Source organism: Oncorhynchus gorbuscha, linkage group LG09 (assembly GCF_021184085.1).
Source record: "Oncorhynchus gorbuscha isolate QuinsamMale2020 ecotype Even-year linkage group LG09, OgorEven_v1.0, whole genome shotgun sequence".
Taxonomy (NCBI): domain Eukaryota; kingdom Metazoa; phylum Chordata; class Actinopteri; order Salmoniformes; family Salmonidae; genus Oncorhynchus; species Oncorhynchus gorbuscha.
Genome location: NC_060181.1, coordinates 65,333,928 through 65,354,645, shown reverse-complemented (window position 1 = coordinate 65,354,645; position 20,718 = coordinate 65,333,928). Strand labels below are relative to the sequence as shown.

The window sequence follows — 20,718 nt, the reverse complement described above, 5'->3', positions numbered from 1 at the left end:
AGACTGTACGAATCAGTCCTTTGTGGTCGAATTGCTGCAAAGAAACCACTACTAAAGGATACCAATAAAAAGAAGACTTGCTTGGGCCAAGAATAATGAGCAAGGGACATTAGACCTGTGGAATTCTGTCCTTTAGTCTGATGAGCCCAAATGTGAGATTTTTGGTTCCAAGTGTCTTTGTGAGACGCAGAGTAGGTGAACGGATGACCTCTGCATGTGTGGTTCCCACTGTGAAGCATGGAGGAGGTGGTGTGATGATGCTTTGCTGGTGACACTGTCATTGATTTATTTAGAATTCAAGGCACACTTAACCAGCATGGCTCCCATAGCATTCTGCAGCGATATGGCATTCCATCTGGTTTGTGCTTAGTGGGAAGCTGTTTGAGAGAATGCCAAAATTGTGCAAAGCTGTCAAAGGCAAAGGGTGGTTAGTTTGAAGAATCTAAATAGATTGTTTGAACACTTCTTTGGTTACTACATGATTCCATATGTTATTTCATAGTTTTGATGTCTTCACTAATATTCTACAATGTAGAAAATAGTCAAACATAAAGAAAACATTTTGAATGAGTAGGTGTGTCCAAACCTTTGAGAGAGAAATCCTACCTCTCCTTGTTTTCTGTCCTCAATAAATGAACAGTGTGCTGCAGCAGCGCTGGGCAGACAGGAGAATGAGTGAGCCCAGATCTGCATAATGAATAATAAGCTAATGCAGGGAGCTGCCAAGACCACTGAACGATGCTCTTCTGTGTACCAAATGGCACCCTATTACCTATAGTGCACTACTTTTGAACAGGGTCCATAGGGGGATAAAATATTCACCAGCCGCTAAGCTTACACCTGTCCCTTAAAGCAGCTAAATGATAGTCACAAGCCCCATCCTGAATCTTTCAGGAGTTCCAATGAGACTTCAGTGAACAGGTTTTCATTGCTACCTATCGTACTCAGCCATTGAAACAGGTGCCAATGTTTTTTTGCGTGTGACACTCATTCATAGCGGTATTTTACCGGCATAAACTACAGTTCACTCAAATGTTAACTCAGTGAGAATTTACAAAGACAATCAACCTTCATGTGCCAAGGTACTCAACTTTATATAAATTATAACAGTACAGGAAAAAACTGACCTGAGCAATCAGGTAAAAGCAGAACAAAGTCACAAATGGACAGTTGTGTCTGTATACTTTGGTGCGCTGTGTGCACTCTCTTAATACGCAGCACGCAGCTCACTTGGATCACAGAGCAAGCGGTACCCAATGAGTCGGCCAGCTAAGTGCTTGAAGCAGTGCTGCTATATGCACACACAGGGGGCTTCAGAGAGAGTTGAAGCACGGCTTCAATGGGAAACAGCCAAGCAGCCAGGCTCCACAACTACACTTCATTACCGTTAAGGCCCAGATATGTGGCTGGCTGTTCACTGAATGACTGGACTCTGAAAGTATTGTCCTAACTCTCTCTCCCAAACAGCTGTGACCAGTAGTTCAACTGTGAAGAGATATAGCATGTGTCCCTATTCCCTATGTAGTGCACTGGTCAAAAGTAGCGCACTATAATTAGGGAAAGGGAGTCATTTAGGCTGCAGATATGCTGTATCTAAATACAGAGGTGGTGATGGAAGAGAGGAGTCTCTTCGTTACTTCTCTACCTGGTGGACTTTGGGTCACTAATGAGAAGCAATTGGCTGTCTGTCTGCAGCGAACAGTGCTGCTGTGCTTTTTGTCATATAAGGTCAAATGTGATTTATAACACAGGCATTAAAGCCAATGGGCTGTAAAATCAGCTTTGCTGCTCACCGAGTGAGTGAAATAAATAATGCTGCTGTTATTGTGGGGCCCGACAATCTTAAAATATGGACTTATCGATATGGAAGACTAACCATACAAAGAGTTGTAGATATTGTCATTTTTAAAGAGAAAGGCAGGTATTGATCATGTTACACTTGAGCTCAACTACATAAAAGGCATGGTTTTGTTTCTGATCCCTCCACACATACTTTAGCTTACGCCAGATGAATCCCATCAGTCCAATGACAAGTGGGTGGACCTGTCTCACGAGTCCAACTGGATGTGAGAACAAAGCAAAGCTGCCAACTGTAAAGTTATAAACAAGCAAAATATCAATCTCCACTTGTTCATCCTGCCTACCTCGGTCCCCGCCTCCACCATTTCTCATTATTCACTCCCGTTAAGAGGAATTCTCTTTGCCAAACAGGGAGATTTATTCAGGTTCTTGCACGTCATCTGATTCCTTCTCCCAGGAATAATGATGTATACCTTGAAGTGGGGAAAAGTGTGTCCAAAACAAATGTAAAGAACCCCACACTAGTGGATACAGAAGACTGACTTAAACTGTATGCCCATGCGTGTTAGGTAGAGGGCCAGAGAGTAGCGGGGAGCTCACTTGCTTCTCGTGTGAGGGTAATAAATCTAAGAGAGACTCGGTGGTGACTGCCACACAAAGCCAGCTCTGAAAGGGAGGAGAGGAACACTTGACATTTCTCTTCCCTGCTGTCATCACCCCCATGGGGTCATGGTTTTATTCCCTACCAGCGGTAGACGCTCTGTCTCCTAAGCTACTTAGCTTCACCCCCTTCGCCTCCCTCTTCCTTCTCATCCTCCTGCTCAAATGTTCCACTCCAAGTCAATACCTCAGCCTTGTCAGCATCTCTGATTGAACGCTTGATTAACTCAGTAATGTCACGTAATGATGAAAAACAGGGTTTAAAAGGTCTGCGTTCCAATGGAACAGAACTGAGAAATAACAGAAGACACGGCTTTGCAACATGCCAACATGCATATAAACTTAGTTCAATTTGAGATTTTAGTCCTTGCCAGAGCATAACCTCAAATGGGAAAGAAATGCTGGTGTGCTTCATGGGGAGAAAGCAGCGCAATCTGGGTTTACAGATGCATTAAACTGTTTCTTATTTGAAGTGTTTGCGTCACCCAAGAATGCTAGTTCTAATCCAGCAACGGCCCTCAGTTACTCATTATTCAGGAGCAGAAGCCCTTTCGGTATTTCTACATTTTTAATTACAACCACACTGTAGCTAAAATATAAGCATGGATCAAACTGAGTTCAGGACAGATAACAAACATTTTTTTTTTAAACACACTGCTAACTTCCATTTCTCAAGGAGAGTGGAATTCCACCCTCAGGTAATTGCTTAAGCTTTATTTAGACAACAGGGGAATGATAGAGACCGAGACAGGCCATTGAAATAGTCTGAGCTTGTTTTTAATATGATTTTCTTGGGATGTTCAGCCAGGACTCGGAGTACAGTAGTGTGTGGACACAGCATTTAGCACAAAATGTCATGTGTATTGATTGAAGTTCTGTAATGAACAAAACACTAGGGAGGAATGTTTTGGCATGAAACGTTCCCATATCTACACACTCAGTCCCGAGAGTTTAAATGAGACTCGTCGTGTGTGGACAAAGCATTTAACACAAAAGGTCATGGGTATTGATTGAGGTTCTATATTGAACAAAACACTAGGGAGGAATGTTTTGGAATGAAACGTTCCCATTTCTACACACTCAGTCCTGAGAGTTTAAATGAGACTTGTGAGACAGGTCTTATTTAAAGGTAGGAGCTGTGGTATGGGTCATATCACACAGTGGCCTACTGCAGTTATGACTGTCACACACAACTAAACATTACGGATCATTACAGTACCGTATGAGGCATACACAGTTGTCAAACTTTATTTTTGCTTTGGGGGAGGGTTGTGTGTGTTTTTTAATGGGGCACAGGGGGAGGGTTGTGTGTTTTTTAATGGGGCACAGGGGGAGGGTTGTGTGTGTTTTTTAATGGGGCACAGGGGGAGGGTTGTGTGTGTTTTTAATGGGGCACAGGGGAGGGTTGTGTGTGTTTTTTAATGGGGCACAGGGGAGGGTTGTGTGTGTTTTTTAATGGGGCACAGGGGAGGGTTGTGTGTGTTTTTTAATGGGGCACAGGGGAGGGTTGTGTGTGTTTTTTAATGGGGCACAGGGGGGGGAGGGTTGTGTGTGTTTTTTAATGGGGGGGGGAGGGGGAGGGTTGTGTGTGTTTTTTAATGGGGCACAGGGGGAGGGTTGTGTGTGTTTTTAATGGGGCACATGGGGGGGAGGGTTGTGTGTGTTTTTTAATGGGGCACAGGGGAGGAGGGTTGTGTGTGTTTTTTAATGGGGCACAGGGGAGGGTTGTGTGTGTTTTTTAATGGGGCACAGGGGGAGGGTTGTGTGTGTTTTTTAATGGGGCACAGGGGGGAGGGTTGTGTGTGTTTTTTAATGGGGCACAGGGGGGTTGTGTGGTTTTTAATGTGTTGTGTGTTTTTAATGGGGCACAGGGGGAGGGTTGTGTGTGTTTTTTAATGGGGCACAGGGGGAGGGTTGTGTGTGTTTTTTAATGGGGCACAGGGGGAGGGTTGTGTGTTTTTTAATGGGGCACAGGGGAGGGTTGTGTGTGTTTTTAATGGGGCACAGGGGGAGGGTTGTGTGTGTTTTTTAATGGGGCACAGGGGAGGGTTGTGTGTGTTTTTTAATGGGGCACAGGGGAGGGTTGTGTGTGTTTTTAATGGGGCATGGGGGGGAGGGTTGTGTGTGTTTTTAATGGGGCACAGGGGGAGGGTTGTGTGTGTTTTTAATGGGGCACAGGGGGGAGGGTTGTGTGTGTTTTTTAATGGGGCACAGGGGGAGGGTTGGGGATGGGGCACAGGGGAGGGTTGTGTGTGTTTTTTAATGGGGCACAGGGTTGTGTGTGTTTTTTAATGGGGAGGGTTGTGTGTGTTTTTTAATGGGGCACAGGGGGAGGGTTGTGTGTGTTTTTTAATGGGGCACAGGGGAGGGTTGTGTGTGTTTTTTAATGGGGCACAGGGGAGGGTTGTGTGTGTTTTTTAATGGGGCACAGGGGAGGGTTGTGTGTGTTTTTTAATGGGGCACAGGGGGAGGGTTGTGTGTGTTTTTTAATGGGGCACAGGGGGAGGGTTGTGTGTGTTTTTTTTAATGGGGCACAGGGGGGAGGGTTGTGTGTGTTTTTTAATGGGGCACAGGGGAGGGTTGTGTGTGTTTTTTAATGGGGCACAGGGGAGGGTTGTGTGTGTTTTTTAATGGGGCACAGGGGGAGGGTTGTTGTGTGTTTTTAATGGGGCACAGGGGGAGGGTTGTGTGTGTTTTTTAATGGGGCAGGGGGAGGGTTGTGTGTGTTTTTAATGGGGCACAGGGGAGGGTTGTGTGTGTTTTTTAATGGGGCACATGGGGGGGGAGGGTTGTGTGTGTTTTTAATGGGGCACAGGGGAGGGTTGTGTGTGTTTTTTAATGGGGCACAGGGGAGGGTTGTGTGTGTTTTTTAATGGGGCACAGGGGGAGGGTTGTGTGTGTTTTTAATGGGGCACAGGGGGAGGGTTGTGTGTGTTTTTTAATGGGGCACAGGGGAGGGTTGTTGTGTGTGTTTTTTTTTAATGGGGCACATGGGGGGAGGGTTGTGTGTGTTTTTTAATGGGGCACAGGGGGAGGGTTGTGTGTGTTTTTTAATGGGGCACAGGGGGAGGGTTGTGTGTGTTTTTTAATGGGGCACAGGGGGAGGGTTGTGTGTGTTTTTTAATGGGGCACAGGGGGAGGGTTGTGTGTGTTTTTTAATGGGGCACAGGGGAAAGTAGTGAGTTTTTTTCCCCTGGTTTACATTCACTCTTTCGTTGGTTTTACTACATAATTTCTTCCATCCTAGACAAATTGTCTCATCTCTTTGCATGCACCTCCCCTATATCAAAGTGTTTCGGTACTTCCCATACACACTAACTTTCACTTTATCACAGGTGAATATAGTCTACCAGCCGATATAACTGTCTATCCTGCCCTCCATCCACCATTCATAGTGACAATAGGGGTAGGTGGTTTGTTTGTCCAGATCTGCAATATACTAACTAGCAATCATACCACACATAAAAGCATTCAAAGCTGCATCCATTTTCAATATGAATCCACAAGAACGTTGTGCATGAAAGAACGGTGAAGATATGAGACACTCAGCTCAAAAAGCTTCCCTTTCGATCTCGTTTAGGGACAACACAATTATCCTACCTAGACTAGCCTAGAACACCACAATGCAATAAATCATTATATTATTGTTTTCAAGTGAGTACAAAATTATACTCCAGGCAGCAGTGAAAATGTCATTTGAATAACGGCGCAAAATGCCCGTGATTTGAATGTTCAATTCCACTTGGACTAGTTGTGGGTCTACGACAGTTTATAAGGTCTTTAAATAAAGTAACAGAAATCATAAGGAATAAGGTTTAAAAGTGTCTGACCTATATCTAGGAGCTATAAGAAAGCTCAGGAAATATTTCGGTTTTTGGACTCATATTTAACCTGATTTTTTTGATGGCACAGAACCACCTCCATACATTTGTATGGGTTATCTTCAGACAAGTATTTGTGAGAGTCAGAGCAAAACGTAGAACACCATCGTTTTCGTGAGAGTCTCGTCTTTCCATAGTGGGCTCATATTAGTTAGTAGAACATACCGTTCGTATGCTACAGTTTTCGTGAGAAGACCAATTTTCGGGATGTCTCCTGGGTTGCGGTCCAAACATTTAAAAGACACACCGTCGACTATTGCTCACCGTCGACTATTACCCCGTCGCCATCTTGGAGGGTGGTCCAAATGATTAGCCAAGCAAGGGAATTTTGCATTGTAAGCCCCTCAGCCCTCGTTTTTAGTTGGCTTTGCGAGTGTACAATTATGTTCACTCCCGGGCCTGAAACTCTCCATACTTCAATTCGCAACGAATGCACATCCGCTAAGAAAAGTCAGCGAAAACATAAAAATAACAAATGGAGAAGTCAACATAAGTGTAAATAAAAACAAACAAGTTCAAAATTGTGCTACTTATGCACAAACACGTGTTGTAAATAATCGATTTTTGTTTGGTTATCTTTTGGAAATTGTAGAAATAAAACTTTTTCCTTCTTCAGAAGTTTCAGCTAGGCAAGCTACCGTTAGTTAATTTGCTTGTTATCATACAGTAGGCTTATATTAATAATGATATATTTAATATCAGTAAACATGCTCTCATAATTGACTGTAGCGCATATAAAGCACCCACAAGCTATCGGTGGCTGAAAAACAATCATCGCAAAATGAACGAGTGACGAATTACCGGCAAACGGAGGTCCATTTAAAAATCATTCCTTCCTCCCTTGCCCTGCAAGTGTATACCCATCAGACGTCATGATACGCCTTCAGAAAGTGTCCACTTAATTTGAGGGCTGAGGGGATAGGGTGTGTGTTAAGTGTTTGGACCGTAACCCGGGTCTGACAAACAGCGCTGTAGCTCAGCACTTTCCACCGCAGATGTGGAAGGCGGACACAGGCTGATAGGGTGGATTTAGATGCATCCCATACTAAAAAACAACACATATCTCTAGCTTAAACTGATGATTTAAAAAATTGGGATTTTTAAAAATGTTAATTAGATTGACGCACCGATGCATCAATAGACTTCTTGTATTTTTTATTTGGTACATTAAAATTGAACAGCAAAAGCAATTTATGCTCATGTTGCTTATCTGCAACAAATTAATTAGGTGGAAACATAAGTCTGATGAGAAAATGCGCATTTTAGAATATTCACATGAAAATCTGACACCAATTGGATGGAAACCTAGCTATAGACACCCTAAAGACTCTTGCAAGCTCCACACATCTAAAGAATAAGCTACACTCTTAGAAGAAAAGGTGCTATCTAGAACCTTAAAGGGTTCTTCGGCTGTCCCCATAGAAGAAACATTTGTTGCAGGTTTTTTATTTTACCTTTATTTATCCAGGTAGGCTAGTTGAGAACAAGTTCTCATTTGCAACTGCAACCTGGCCAAGATAAAGCAAAGCAGTTCGACACATACAACAACAGAGTTACACATGGGAAAATCAAACATACGATCAATAATACAGTAGAAAAATCTATATACAGCATGTGGAAATGAGGTAGGATAAGAGAGGTAAGGCAATATGGTGGCAAAGTAATTACAATATAGCAATTAAACGCTGGAATGGTAGGATGTGCAGAAGATGAATGTGCAAGTAGAGATACTGGGGTGCAAAGGAGCAAGATAGATAAATAAATACAGTATGGGATAAGATAGATTGGATGGGGCTATTTACAGATGATATATGTACAGGTGCAGTGATCTGTGAGCTGCTCTGACAGCTGGTGCTTAAAGCTAGTGAGGGAGGTAAGAGTCTCCAGCTTCAGTGATTTTTGCAGTTCGTTCCAGTCATTGGCAGCAGAGAACTGGGAGGAGAGGCAGCCAAAGGAAGAATTGGCTTTGGGGGTGACCAGTGAGATATACCTGCTGGAGCGTGTGCTACGGGTGGGTGCTACTATGGTGACAAGTGAGCTGAAATAAGGCAGGCTTTACCTTGCAGAGACTTGTAGATGACCTGGAGCCAGTGGGTTTGGTGATGAGTATGAGGCGAGGGCCAGCAAATGAGATCATACAGGTCACAATGGTGGGTAGTATATGGGGCTTTGATGACATAACGGATGGCACTGTGATAGACTGCATCCATTTGCCTGAGTAGAGTGTTGGAGGCTATTTTGTAAATGACCGCTGAAGTCGAGGATTGGTAGGATGGTCAGTTTTACGAGGGTATGTTTGGCAGCATGAGTGAAGGATGCTTTGTTGCGAAATAGGAAGCCAATTCTAGATTTTAAGATGTTTAATGTGAGTCTGGAAGGAGAGTTTACAGTCTAACCAGAGACCTAGGTATTTGTAGTTGTCCACATATTCTAAGTCAGAACTGTCAAGAGTAGTGATGCTGGATGGGCGGGCAGGTGCGGGCAGCGATCTGTTGAAGAGCATGCACTTAGTTTTACTTGCATTTAAGAGCAGTTGGAGGCCACGGAAGGAGAGTTGTATGGCATTGAAGCTCGTCTGGAGGTTAGATAACACAGTGTCCAACGAAGGGCCGGCGGTATACAGAATGGTGTCGTCTGTGTAGAGGTGGATCAAATAATCACCAGCAGAGAGAACGACATCATTGACGTACACAGAGAAAAGAGTCAGCCCGAGAATTGAACCCTGTAGCACCGCCATAGAGACTGCCAGAGGTCCGGACAACAGGCCCTCCGATTTGACATACTGAACTCTATCGGAGAAGTAGTTGATGAACCAAGCGAGGCAATCATTTGAGAAACCAAGGCTGTTGAGTCCGCCAATACGAATGTTGTGATTGACAGAGTCGAAAGCCTTAGCCAGGTCGATGAATACGGCTGCACAGTAATGTCTCTTATAGATGGCGGTTATGATATCGTTAAGGACCTTGAGGGTGGCTGAGGTGCACCCATGACCAGCTCTGAAACCAGATTGCATAGCGGAGAAGGTACGGTGAGATTCAAAATGGTCGGTAATCTGTTTGTTAACTTAGCTTTCAAAAGACCTTAGAAAGGCAGGGTAGAATAGATATAGGTCTGTAGCAGTTTGGGTCTAGAGTGTCTCCCCCTTTGAAGAGGGGGATGACTGCGGCAGCTTTTCAATCTATGGGAATCTCAGACGATATGAAAGAGAGGTTGAACAGGCTAGTAATAGGGGTTGCAATAATTTCAGCAGATAATTTTAGAAAGAGAGGGCCCAGATTGTCTAGCCCGGCTGATTTGTAGGGGTCCAGATTTTGCAACTCTTTCAGAACATCAGCTATCTGGATTTGGGTGAAGGAGAAGTGGGGGAGGTTTGGGCAAGTTGCTGTGGGGAGTGCAGGGCTGTTGACCGGGATAGGGGTAGCCAGGTGGAAAGCATGGCCAGCCGTAGAAAAATGCTTATTGAAATTCTCAATTATTGTGGATTTATCGGTAGCGACAGTGTTTCCAAGCCTCAGTGCGGTGAGCAGCTGGGAGTAGGTGCTCTTGTTCTCCATGGACTTTACAGTGTACCAGAACTTTTTTGAGTTTGTACTACAGGATGCAAATTTATATTAGCTTTCCTAACTGCCTGTGTATATTGGTTCCTAACTTCCCTAAAAAGTTGCATATCACGGGGGCTATTCGATGCCAATGCAAAACGCCACAGGATGTTTTTGTGCTGATCAAGGGCAGACAAGTCTGGAGTGAACCATATCTATTCCTAGTTCTACATTTTTTGAATGTAAAACCCTTTCTACAGAGGGTTCTACCTGGAACCAAAAAGAGTTCTCCTATGGAGACAGCTGAAGAACCCTTTTGGAACCCTTTTTAACAGACGAGTCAAAACAAGCTTGTAAGAATGGTACTTAAACTCCCCCTCATACTCATTTGGATGTCGGGCATTTTAAGCAGCTAGGCTGGATATCTGTGGAAAAACAAGTAGTATTAATACAACTTGGTCTGGTCCACATAATTATCACGGACTAAGCCCCCAGGTACCTACCCAACTATTTTTAATTTGTTAGAGATGTCCACCAGTATAACACCAGAGCCTAATATTCACAGTTTTAAATATAAGTCTATCTGATAACACATTTAAATATACCTGAGCTGTTAAGTTGAACATGCTAACAAAGCAACTCAGAGCCATACCGACCATAACAACTTTAAAAAGAATGTCAAAAGCTGGCTAAGGTATGAACAGTATAAACTTTTTTGTCTCTCTCTCTGAACTGTGTCTACATATGTAATTGTATAGGTATTTATGTAAAAAAAAGGGGCCTATTTAAGCAAAAAAAATAAAAAATAGGGACCAGAATAGAAATAAATCCAACTTTATTGCTCAATCCTGGTAACGTTTTAAAATATTTGTACAAAATATATATATATATATATATATATTATACACATATACACACGGTACCAGTCAAGACTTTCTTTATGTTTACCATTTTCTACATTGTAGAATAATATTGAAAACAAACTACGAAATAACACATGGAATCATGTAGTAACCAAAACTGTTAAACAAATCAAAATATATTTTATATGAGATTCTTCTAAGTAACAACCCCTTGCCTTGATAACATCTCTTCTCTCAACCAGCTTCATAAGGTAGTCACCTGGAATTGATTTCAATTAACAGGTGTGCCTTGTTAAAAGTTAATTTGAGGTATTTCCTTCCTTCTTAATGCATTTGAGCCAATCAGTGGTGTTGTAACTAGGTAGGGGTGGTATAAAGAAGATAGCCCTATTTGATAAAATACCAAGTCCATATTATGGCAAGAACAGCTCAAATAAGCAAAGAGAAACGACAGTCCTTCATTACTTTAAGACATGAAGGTCAGAATCTGCTAAATTTAGAGAACTTTGAAAGTTTCTTCAAGTGCAGTCGCAAAATACATCAAGCATTATCATGAAACTGGCTCTCATGAGGACCGCCGCAGGAAAGGAAGATCCAAAGTTACCTCTGCCGCAGAGGATAAGGTCATTAGAGTTACCAGCCCCAGAAATTGCAGCCCAAATAAATGCTTCACAGAGGTCAAGTAACAGAGACATCTGAACATCAACTGTTCAGAGGAGAATGAAATGTGTTATTTCATAGTTTGTCTTCATTCTACAATGTAGTACAAATAAAGAAAAACCCTTGAATGAGTAAGTGTCCAAACCTTTGACTGGTACTGTATGTATGTATAGGTTTTTTAAGACTGTCAAATAAAATCCATATATCAATCCAAACTGCGCAGTGGGAATTTGATGAATGGAAAGAGGCATCTGTTACCAAACGCCCCAAAGTTGAATGACATTCGGAGATTGCCAAACCGTCGATACTGGGTATACCTACAATGTAGGGAGTGATGCATTCTTTTTCAGTCGAGATTGACAGTCTATTTATTGTGTTGTTGAAAACGCAAACCATGATATTGATGCTCCCAAAGTCGGTATGATTTGTTATGACACCTTGAGTTGGACCCTTAGGTGTGCACAGACAGCAGCACACCTTCTCAGACTTGAGCACAGTAGACTGGTTAAGATGTGTGCACTATTTCCCTACAGCAGGAGGGCCCCATGCATTAGATAAAATTGACCTGTGTGGATGGGTCTGTTTTGAGCACCATCACCTTGCTGTTAAGTCAAAATGTTGTCCTATTCAAAGACAGGCTTTATGACTTGTCAAAATTGCATCATGTTGACAAGATCATCCTCCTGGACCATTCTCCTTTCACAAAATGTTATGCAAATACCCATATGATATTTTTAAAATTAGGCTTCATGAATTACTTCCCATATAGAGTCATGCATGTATGTACACACACACACACACACACACACACACACACACACACACACACACACACACACACACACACACACACACACACACACACACACACACACACACACACACACACACACACACACACACACATATACTGCTCAAAAAAATAAAGGGAACATTAAAATAACACATCCTAGATCTGAATGAATGAAATATTCTTATTAAATGCATTTTTCTTTACATAGTTGAATGTCCTGACAACAAAATCACACAAATATTATTAATGGAAATCAACTTTATCAACCCATGGAGGTCTGGATTTGGAGTCACACTCAACATTAAAGTGGAATACCACACTACAGGCTGATCCAACTTTGATGTAATGTCCTTAAAACAAGTCAAAATGAGGCTCAGTAGTGTGTGTGGCCTCCACGTGCCTGTATGACCTCCCTACAATGCCTGGGAATGCTCCTGATGAGGTGGCGGATGGTCTCCTGAGGGATCTCCTCCCAGACCAGGACTAAAGCATCCGCCAACTCCTGGACAGTCTGTGGTGCAACGTGCCATTGGTGGATGGAGCAAGACATAATGTCCCAGATGTGCTCAATTGGATTCAGGTCTGCGGAACGGGCGGGCCAGTCCATAGCATCAATGCCCCACACACACACGCGCACGCACGCACGCACGCACGCACGCACACACACACACACACACACACACACACACACACACACACACACACACACACACACACACACACACACACACACACACACACACACACACACACACACACACACACACACACACACACACACACACACACACACCATGACTGACCCATCGCCAAACCGTCATGCTGGAGGATGTTGCAGGCAGCAGAACGTTCTCCACGGCGTCTCCAGACTGTCACATGTGCTCAGTGTGAACCTGCTTTCATCTGTGAAAAGCAAAGGGCGCCAGTGGCGAATTTGCCAATCTTGGTGTTCTCTGGCTAATGCCAAACGTCCTGCACGGTGTTGGGCTGTAAGCACAACCCCCACCTGTGGACGTCGGGCCCTCATACCACCCTCATGGAGTCTGTTTCTGACCGTTTGAGCAGACACATGCACATTTGTGGCCTGCTGGAGGTCATTTTGCAGGGCTCTGTCAGTGCTCCTCCTTGCACAAAGGTGGAGGTAGCGGTCCTGCTGCTGTGTTGTTGCCCTCCTCCACGTCTCCTGGTAGCGCCTCCATGCTCTGGACACTACGGTGACAGACACAGCAAACCTTCTTGCCACAGCTCGCATTGATGTCCCATTCTGGATGAGCTGCACTACCTGAGCCACTTGTGTGGGTTGTAGACTCCGTCTCATGCTACCACTAGAGTGAAAGCACCGCCAGCATTCAAAAGTGACCAAAACATCAGCCAGGAAGCATAGGAACTGAGAAGTGGTCTGGTCACCACCTGCAGAACCACTCCTTTATTGGGGGTGTCTTGCTAATTGCCTATAATTTCCACCTGTTGTCTATTCCATTTGCACAACAGCATGTGACATTTATTGTCAGTGTTGCTTCCTAAGTGGACATTTTGATTTCACAGAAGTGTGATAGACTTGGAGTTACATTGTGTTGTTTAACTGTTCCCTTATTTTTTTGAGCAGTATATATAACTCAACAAAAAAAATAAGTCTCTTTTTCACGACACTGTCTTTCAAAGATGATAAAAAAAAATCAAAATAACTTCACAGACGTTCATTGTAAAGGGTTAAAAGCACTGTTTCCCATTCTTGTTCAATAAACCATAATGAATTAATTGATGTGCACCTGTGGAACGGTCGTTAAGACACTAACATCTTATAGACGGTAGGCAATTAAGGTCACAGTTATGAAAACTTAGTACACTAAAAGAGGCCTTTCTACTGACTCCGAAAAACACAAAAAGAAAGATGCCAAGGGTCCCTGCCCATCTGCGTGAACGTGCCTTAGGCATGCTGCAAGGAAGCATGAGGACTATAGGGGCAAGAAATTGCAATGTCCGTACTGTGAGACGCCTAAGACAGCGCTACAGGGAGACAGCTGATCGTACTCGCATTGGCAGACCATGTGTAACATGTGTAACAACACCTGCACAGGATCGGTACATCCGAACATCAAACCTGTGGGTCAGGTACAGGATGGCAACAACTGCTCGAGTAACACCAAGAATGCACAATCCCGCCATCAGTGCTCAGACTGTCCGCAATAGGCAGAGAGAGGCTGGACTGAGGACTTGTAGGCCTGTTGTAAGCCAGGTCCTCACCAGACATCACCGGCAACAACATCACCTATGGGCACAAACCCACCGTCGCTGGACCAGACTGGCAAAAAGTACTCTTCTCTGACGTGGCGCGGTCTTGTCTCACCAGATTCGCGTTTATCGTCAAAGGAATGAGTGTTACACCGAGGCCTGTACTCTGGAGCGAGATCTATTTGGAGGTGGAGGGTCCGTCATGGTCTGGGGCGGTGTGTCACAGCATCATGGTACTGAGCTTGTTGTCATTGCAAGCAATGTCAACGCTGTGCGTTACAGGGAAGACATCCTCCTCATGTGATCCCCTTCTTGCAGGCTCATCGTGACATGACCCCCCAGCATGATAATGCCACCAGCTATACTGCTCGTTGTGTGCATGATTTCCTGCAAGACTGAAATGTCAGTGTTCTGCCATGGCCAATCTAACAGGTCTGGGACCTGTTAGATTGGAGGGTGAGGGCTAGGGCCATTCCCCCCAGAAATGTCCAGGAACTTGCAGGTGCCTTGGAGATGCACTGCAGTACTTAATGCAGCTGGTGGCCACACCAGATACTGACTTACTTTTGATGTTGACCCCCTTTGTTCAGGGACACATTATTCCATTGCTGTTAGTCACATCTGTGGAACTTTTTCAGTTTATGTATCAGTTGTTGAATCTTATGTTCATACAAATATATACACGTTAAGTTTGCTGAAAATAAATGCAGTTGACAGTGAGGACGTTTCTTTTTTTGCTGAGTTTACACACACACACACACATATATAAAACAACCATATGGCATCAAACAAGCACGTGTGGTCCTAATCGTTATTTGTATATTATTCTTGAATATAAGATCTCTTTTTGAATAATATTAATCGGTTGCATATATTGTTAACCCACCTGGAAAGGGTTATTTCAATACTTTATGATAACCACTTTTGCTGTTTCTATCGGATGTTTTGGACATCGTTCATAAATTCTCTTTCATGTCCGGCCATCTGTAGAAAAGGAGCAAAAGCCTTGAGGGATAGTGATGCCCTGCGCTACCCTCTTGCCTTTCTCCAAAACTCACCTACAACCAGCCAAAGTAACACCTGTTTCGACAACACTGGAGTGGTTTCCGATGCCATGATCTTCCTTCAAAACTGTTGTCCAATGCCAGAAGTTGGAAAAGCGTTAAGATGTGTGAAACAGACGATAAAGCCTCACAAGTGTCCTCCCTAATGTTCCACTTTAAGATCGAGGCGACCCTGTCAAATAACCATAGGGTAGTAATCCATAAGTATTTGACTCGTTCCTCTTAGCCAACTAGAAAAGGCAGCTCAACTGTCTTCACCGTCACTATCACCTTGCGCAAAAAAATAACTCTGGAGAGGTACACATGCTTCGGGTTGTCGGGAGTTCCCTTTCCGAGTAGCCTATCCCGTCAGTTGTCTTTACGAAATAGATTCGTTATCATTGAAATACATTAAGCCAACATCGCGACTGGACAAGTCAAATTTGACCAAGTCCATAAAGACAGTCCAAAAATCTGGCGCAAGATTCGTGTTCACTACGAGGTACTTGGCAACTCCAACAAACCATTGCGCGTACGAGACGCACTGAGCCGGAAAAGAGCCTGCGCCACCAGTGAACTGGTGGGTCTCGAGCGTAAATTCTCTTGACAGTATACCAACAGAGAGCCACGGGAGCCTAAACAGAATGCAGGCTATTCTGGGGTCTGGGGATAAGGAAGTGGGTGACTACTGTTGGAAGGACTTCATTATTATGCTCAGTACTGTACAGGAAAAAGGTGACGATATTTGACCTTTTATGCATTCAAATGAACATGACGTAAAATAAAAAGTGAAGTGCTCAGTATCTGCCTGGTGCGATTTTTAACCTGATACTATATTAGACAACACAACTACTACATAAAAGGTACATGGTATCAATATACATTTTAGCCTATATGTTAAGAAATAGGCAATGTCTTTACATGACAAAATTACAATTAAGTATAAAAAAATAAAATAATAATAGATACCAATCCCATGGGTCAAATGAAGTGTAGTGTTAAACCAGAGCTCTAAACAGACAGGGTTGATAATTAAAAAGGCAGAGTCCAACATCACCTAATGCTGCCCTCTAGTGTTACCACGTGCTAACACAGAATTACAGCTCCTGCAGCACCAATAAACAGTTCCAATTGATGCTGATGGACATAGGATTCACGTTTTTTATTTATTTGTCGGAGTAGAGACAAGGCCCAGATATATAAATTGGAAGAACTCAACACTCGTTTTTTCTTTGAATACTTTTTACTTGAAGAATTTACTACATTGTACAAAATTGCTACTGGCTTAATAGTCTACATATCCTTCAAAAGTAAATGATGATCAATGTACATGATACAAATTGGTGCGGTGACAATACCTAGAGCAATTTTTTACATCTACAAACAACTTAAATACAGCGTGAATAAGGGTGCTCTTACAAAAAGAGGAATAAATTAACGTAGAAGAGCTACAGCGAAATTGCACTTACACGGTGAAGTATAATTTCTAACCAAGAGAAGTCTCATCTCAGATACAGAGGCAAAAAGAAACGTTATTAGGTAGGTTACACAGAGCACTCATGTTGGTCAATCACTCTCTCTACAATTTCTGATGCAGATATAAATCATTTATATGACACAGAATTGTTCTTGCCAGGCAAATCAGTTTAGATAACTCATGATACAGCCAGTTGAGAAAGAGAGATAGTACTACAACGCTTGGCCGTTCTTTTAAGTCTTCCAGCGAAAACATAAATCAACAAACCATCAATTATTCTGAAAATTCACAAAAAATGAAATAAATGTGATGTTTAAGACTTTTCTGTTGAGATGGGTGTTAATAGCTCACAGTTTACTTGTTCAAATGAGCAGTATTTAAAATAATTCCTTCTGCTTTTACCTCTACTGCACACAGCCTCGCAAAATATCTACTTCTGATCTACCATCCGCAGAGGCAACATAAAAAGTCTGATACCTGAAATACATTTATGTGAGTCAATAATACAGTTGACCGACTCATTCGTACCGCCAGAGATCCTAGATGTGATTGGGTTAGTCTGGAGAAGAACCAATGGGGTGCCAGTATGTGATAGGCCTATTTCTTGTGTCAAGCCTGAGAGTCATTGATGACCACAGCCAGAAACAGTGTCAAGACGACATGATGAGAAATTACATAGTAACACAAAAAATAAAAAGTACAGTAAGTATAGGCCTAGACACAGGGGTAATAATAGAAGTATTAGTAGTTCCTTGTATAAAGTTACAATCAGAATTTCACATTGAGCTAGCTAAGTAAGGCAGGTCGTAGCTAGAGTTTTTATATGGAGATAGAAAAGGTATAACGTTTTAGGCTTTACTTGTTCGTGGTTCAATTCATACCTGCATGCTACAGATTGCCGTCGTCATCCTCAGATGATCGAGTCATAATCTGGATCAGAACATTCTAGTGAAAGCCAGGTCCTAACCGAACACTAAATGCTGGCGCTTGATCAATACAACTCACTTAAAAAAAGCAAAAGGGGAAAAAACAGGACAAAATGAAATTGAAGAAAGTAAAATGTCAGTAGAAAGTCATTGCCCATCCTATCGAGAGTCCAGGTCCAGTGCTCCAATTTAATTCAGCAGTTTGAGGTACAGTGATGAGGCTAGGTTCTTTGCTACAGTGGTTCTTCATCCAGGTAGGCAGCCTCAGGTTGACAGATCATCTCCCTGAATGGGCTGTGTGGAGGTGGTGTGCTGAACACAGGAATGTACCCAATGCCAAAGGGTGTCAAAATAGTCTCAGAGTCCAGTCAGACATGGTCATCTTTGCTTTGTCCTCTTCCTTAGCTCTCAGCATTTATTGCAGTCCCTTCCTGCTATAAACATATCTAAAAGAACGGTGTGTGCACTGTGTAGGTCATTAGGAATGCTTATGAGAGGACCAGTGACACAACTAAAGTACTAAAATAGAAAAAAGAATGAAATAATAAATACTTCTCCAAACTGGACTGTAGTAAGAAAGAATTCCAATAATCCAATTTCATGATTGCAGCTGGTTTGGGAATTGTTTGGGAATGCCATAGGAGGAGTTTCTGGTTGTAACTAGGGCAGGAACTTTCCCTAGTTTTGGAAATGCAGTAAAATATTAATCTTGTGTTAAGGGTGGGAAGTAGCCCACTAGTTTGGGAATGCCAGGAATAGGACATAATTGTTGTGAGCAGGGCAGAAGCTAGCCCGCCTGATTCCCTCTCAGAGCTCAGTGGTCAACAGACCTTTGGGCTTTGTGCCGTCCTTCTTGGGTACCTGGGCAGCAATGCTGGTGAGAGGAGAACACAATGAAAAGCCCGGAACTCCTACCTTTCAGTGTGCACAACATACAGTCATGTATAATAGTAATATTCTAGTAGAACAGTAATATTGTATTGCTAACCAGTATAATGGGATGAAAGAGAACACAACGTAATGAGAAACCAAAATGAGAAAGTGCATATCCATCATCCTACGTATATTGTTTCAGGAGACCTGGCTGCAGCAGAAATCAAATCACATTGTATTTGTCAAATGCGCCGAATACAACAGGTGTAGTAGACCTAACAGTGAAATGCTACAACTTACTTGACGCGAGCGCTGCTTTTTTGTAATTGTAAAAATGGCAAACCCAGAAAGCCTACTACCTTCTAGAGTCCACAACATTAATCCTAACTAACAGAGTTAATTCAGCAGTATAACCAAACTTCATAACTTGTGCAGAGAAGTAGTATAAAGTCAATAATCAAGCTCTAGCCTTCACCATGTTATTAGAACAAGATATGGAAGCTCATCAGGAACATAATTAAGGCAATGGGGATGTTAAACACAACAAGCTTCCATTAATAACAAGGGGAATTATTTGGTCTACTCTCTACACAGCATACTAAATATAGCATATGACATGGTGCGAAAAGCGCATAGCAACTAAGACTAGCTGCCATGAACACAATGTCCAGATGAGATGATCAAAACAGCACTAGGACAAGGCAGCGATGATGATGTGTCATGACTGATTTACCTTGTGGCAATCACATTGTGAGTTTGAGAGAACAGATGGGGGTGCAGGGTTGGGGCAATAGCCCCCCCTTCAGGTAGGAGAGGGGCAGCGGTCTTGGCAGAGGGGTCAAGGAGGCCGTTAGTAAAGATGGCAGTGGGCGGCTGCATTAGAATGGGAGGAGAAGGAAAGTGGACTGGGTCAGTCTCTATGAGGGATGGACTATGGACAGACAGACTAAAAAGACAGACATACTTAGGCCCAGAGGTCAGTCCATCATGAACAGACTAAAGACAGACAGGAGCACTAAAGCCCAGAAGACACCAGTACTCACTGCAGCAGGGACGATCCAGCGAGGTGATATCATGGACTTAGATTGCACTGGTGCTGGTGGTAACTACAAGAGATCCACGTTCAAGAGTTATACTCAGAGTGCCACACCTGTCAACATACTGCAGGCCTATGGACTCAATTGTGATAGAAATTTCAAGACACTGGTTTATTATTCGGTCTTGACTGTTGTGGACAACCGCATTCAGCTACAGTAGCTAAAACATGAGTCAGTGAGGGTTATTTTATGGCAGATGGGGTCTACAGACTTACTACTGGGGTTGGATCTGAGAAATCTATCAGGTTATCACTCAGCGGGACTGGCAGCGGCGGCAGGGTGGGCATCTCCAGCTCCTCTGGTTTGGCCTGCGTAGCGACAAGCCAACAGCTATATTAACAGCTCACACATTCACACAAATGACATACAATTATTTCTGTGCATTCAGATGTGTTTTAATATATGCAACGCAAGCGAGAAACTGGTAAAGCAAAACACAGCTTAAATTTGAAACCTTTGACGGCAGTCCTTCGTTAAGTATTTCAGCAGCCATCATGGTTGCTGACGGCATGAGATCCGCAGTCACCATCTCAACACTGAAGACAACAGAGAAACAAGAGATGGATAAGCGTTTTTCATTTCATTAGAGTCTGATGAGGTACTGAAATTGCAAGGCTAACGTGCACATTTTCAATGGAAATAAAATCCTAGACATGTGCTTAATATGCAAAGACATGGATGTAATGATTCACCGATACGCATCCGTCCACGATTCAAATCTTTAAGACATGCGTGCATCGGTCCGTGAACCCCAAACTGATCAAAAATGTAGCAGGCGTCTGTTAGAAAAATGACTCAAAACTTAACGAATCAATGTTTTGCTCATATTACATTCTTTCTACCTTTTGAAAATTACATCATCTTTTGTGACAAC

General features: G+C 43.0%; 2 protein-coding genes across 8 annotated transcripts in view; both read right to left on the bottom strand.

Annotated features, from left to right (window-relative positions):
• LOC124043954 (receptor activity-modifying protein 1-like) overlaps positions 1–16,018 on the bottom strand; it is a 64,110-nt gene extending 48,092 nt beyond the window's left edge. Inside the window, exon 1 of the mRNA XM_046363133.1 lies at positions 15,487–16,018. Coding sequence (XP_046219089.1) covers positions 15,487–15,544 — 58 coding nt within the window. The 5' untranslated portion in view covers positions 15,545–16,018. The remainder of the gene's footprint in view (positions 1–15,486) is intronic.
• A 662-nt stretch (positions 16,019–16,680) lies between these two features.
• LOC124043952 (band 4.1-like protein 5) overlaps positions 16,681–20,718 on the bottom strand; it is a 46,998-nt gene continuing 42,960 nt past the window's right edge. For 3 of the 7 annotated variants that reach the window (XM_046363126.1, XM_046363127.1, XM_046363128.1), the window contains exons 22-26: positions 20,299–20,380; positions 20,060–20,152; positions 19,791–19,853; positions 19,481–19,620; positions 16,681–18,748 (exon numbers count right to left, since the gene is read on the bottom strand). In XM_046363126.1, the coding sequence (XP_046219082.1) occupies positions 18,682–18,748; positions 19,481–19,620; positions 19,791–19,853; positions 20,060–20,152; positions 20,299–20,380 (445 nt within the window). In that variant the 3' untranslated portion in view covers positions 16,681–18,681. Of the gene's footprint in view, positions 18,749–19,476; positions 19,621–19,790; positions 19,854–20,059; positions 20,153–20,298; positions 20,381–20,718 lie in introns of those variants that run through there. The other 4 variants (XM_046363131.1, XM_046363130.1, XM_046363129.1 and 1 more) reach the window with 4 other exon arrangements.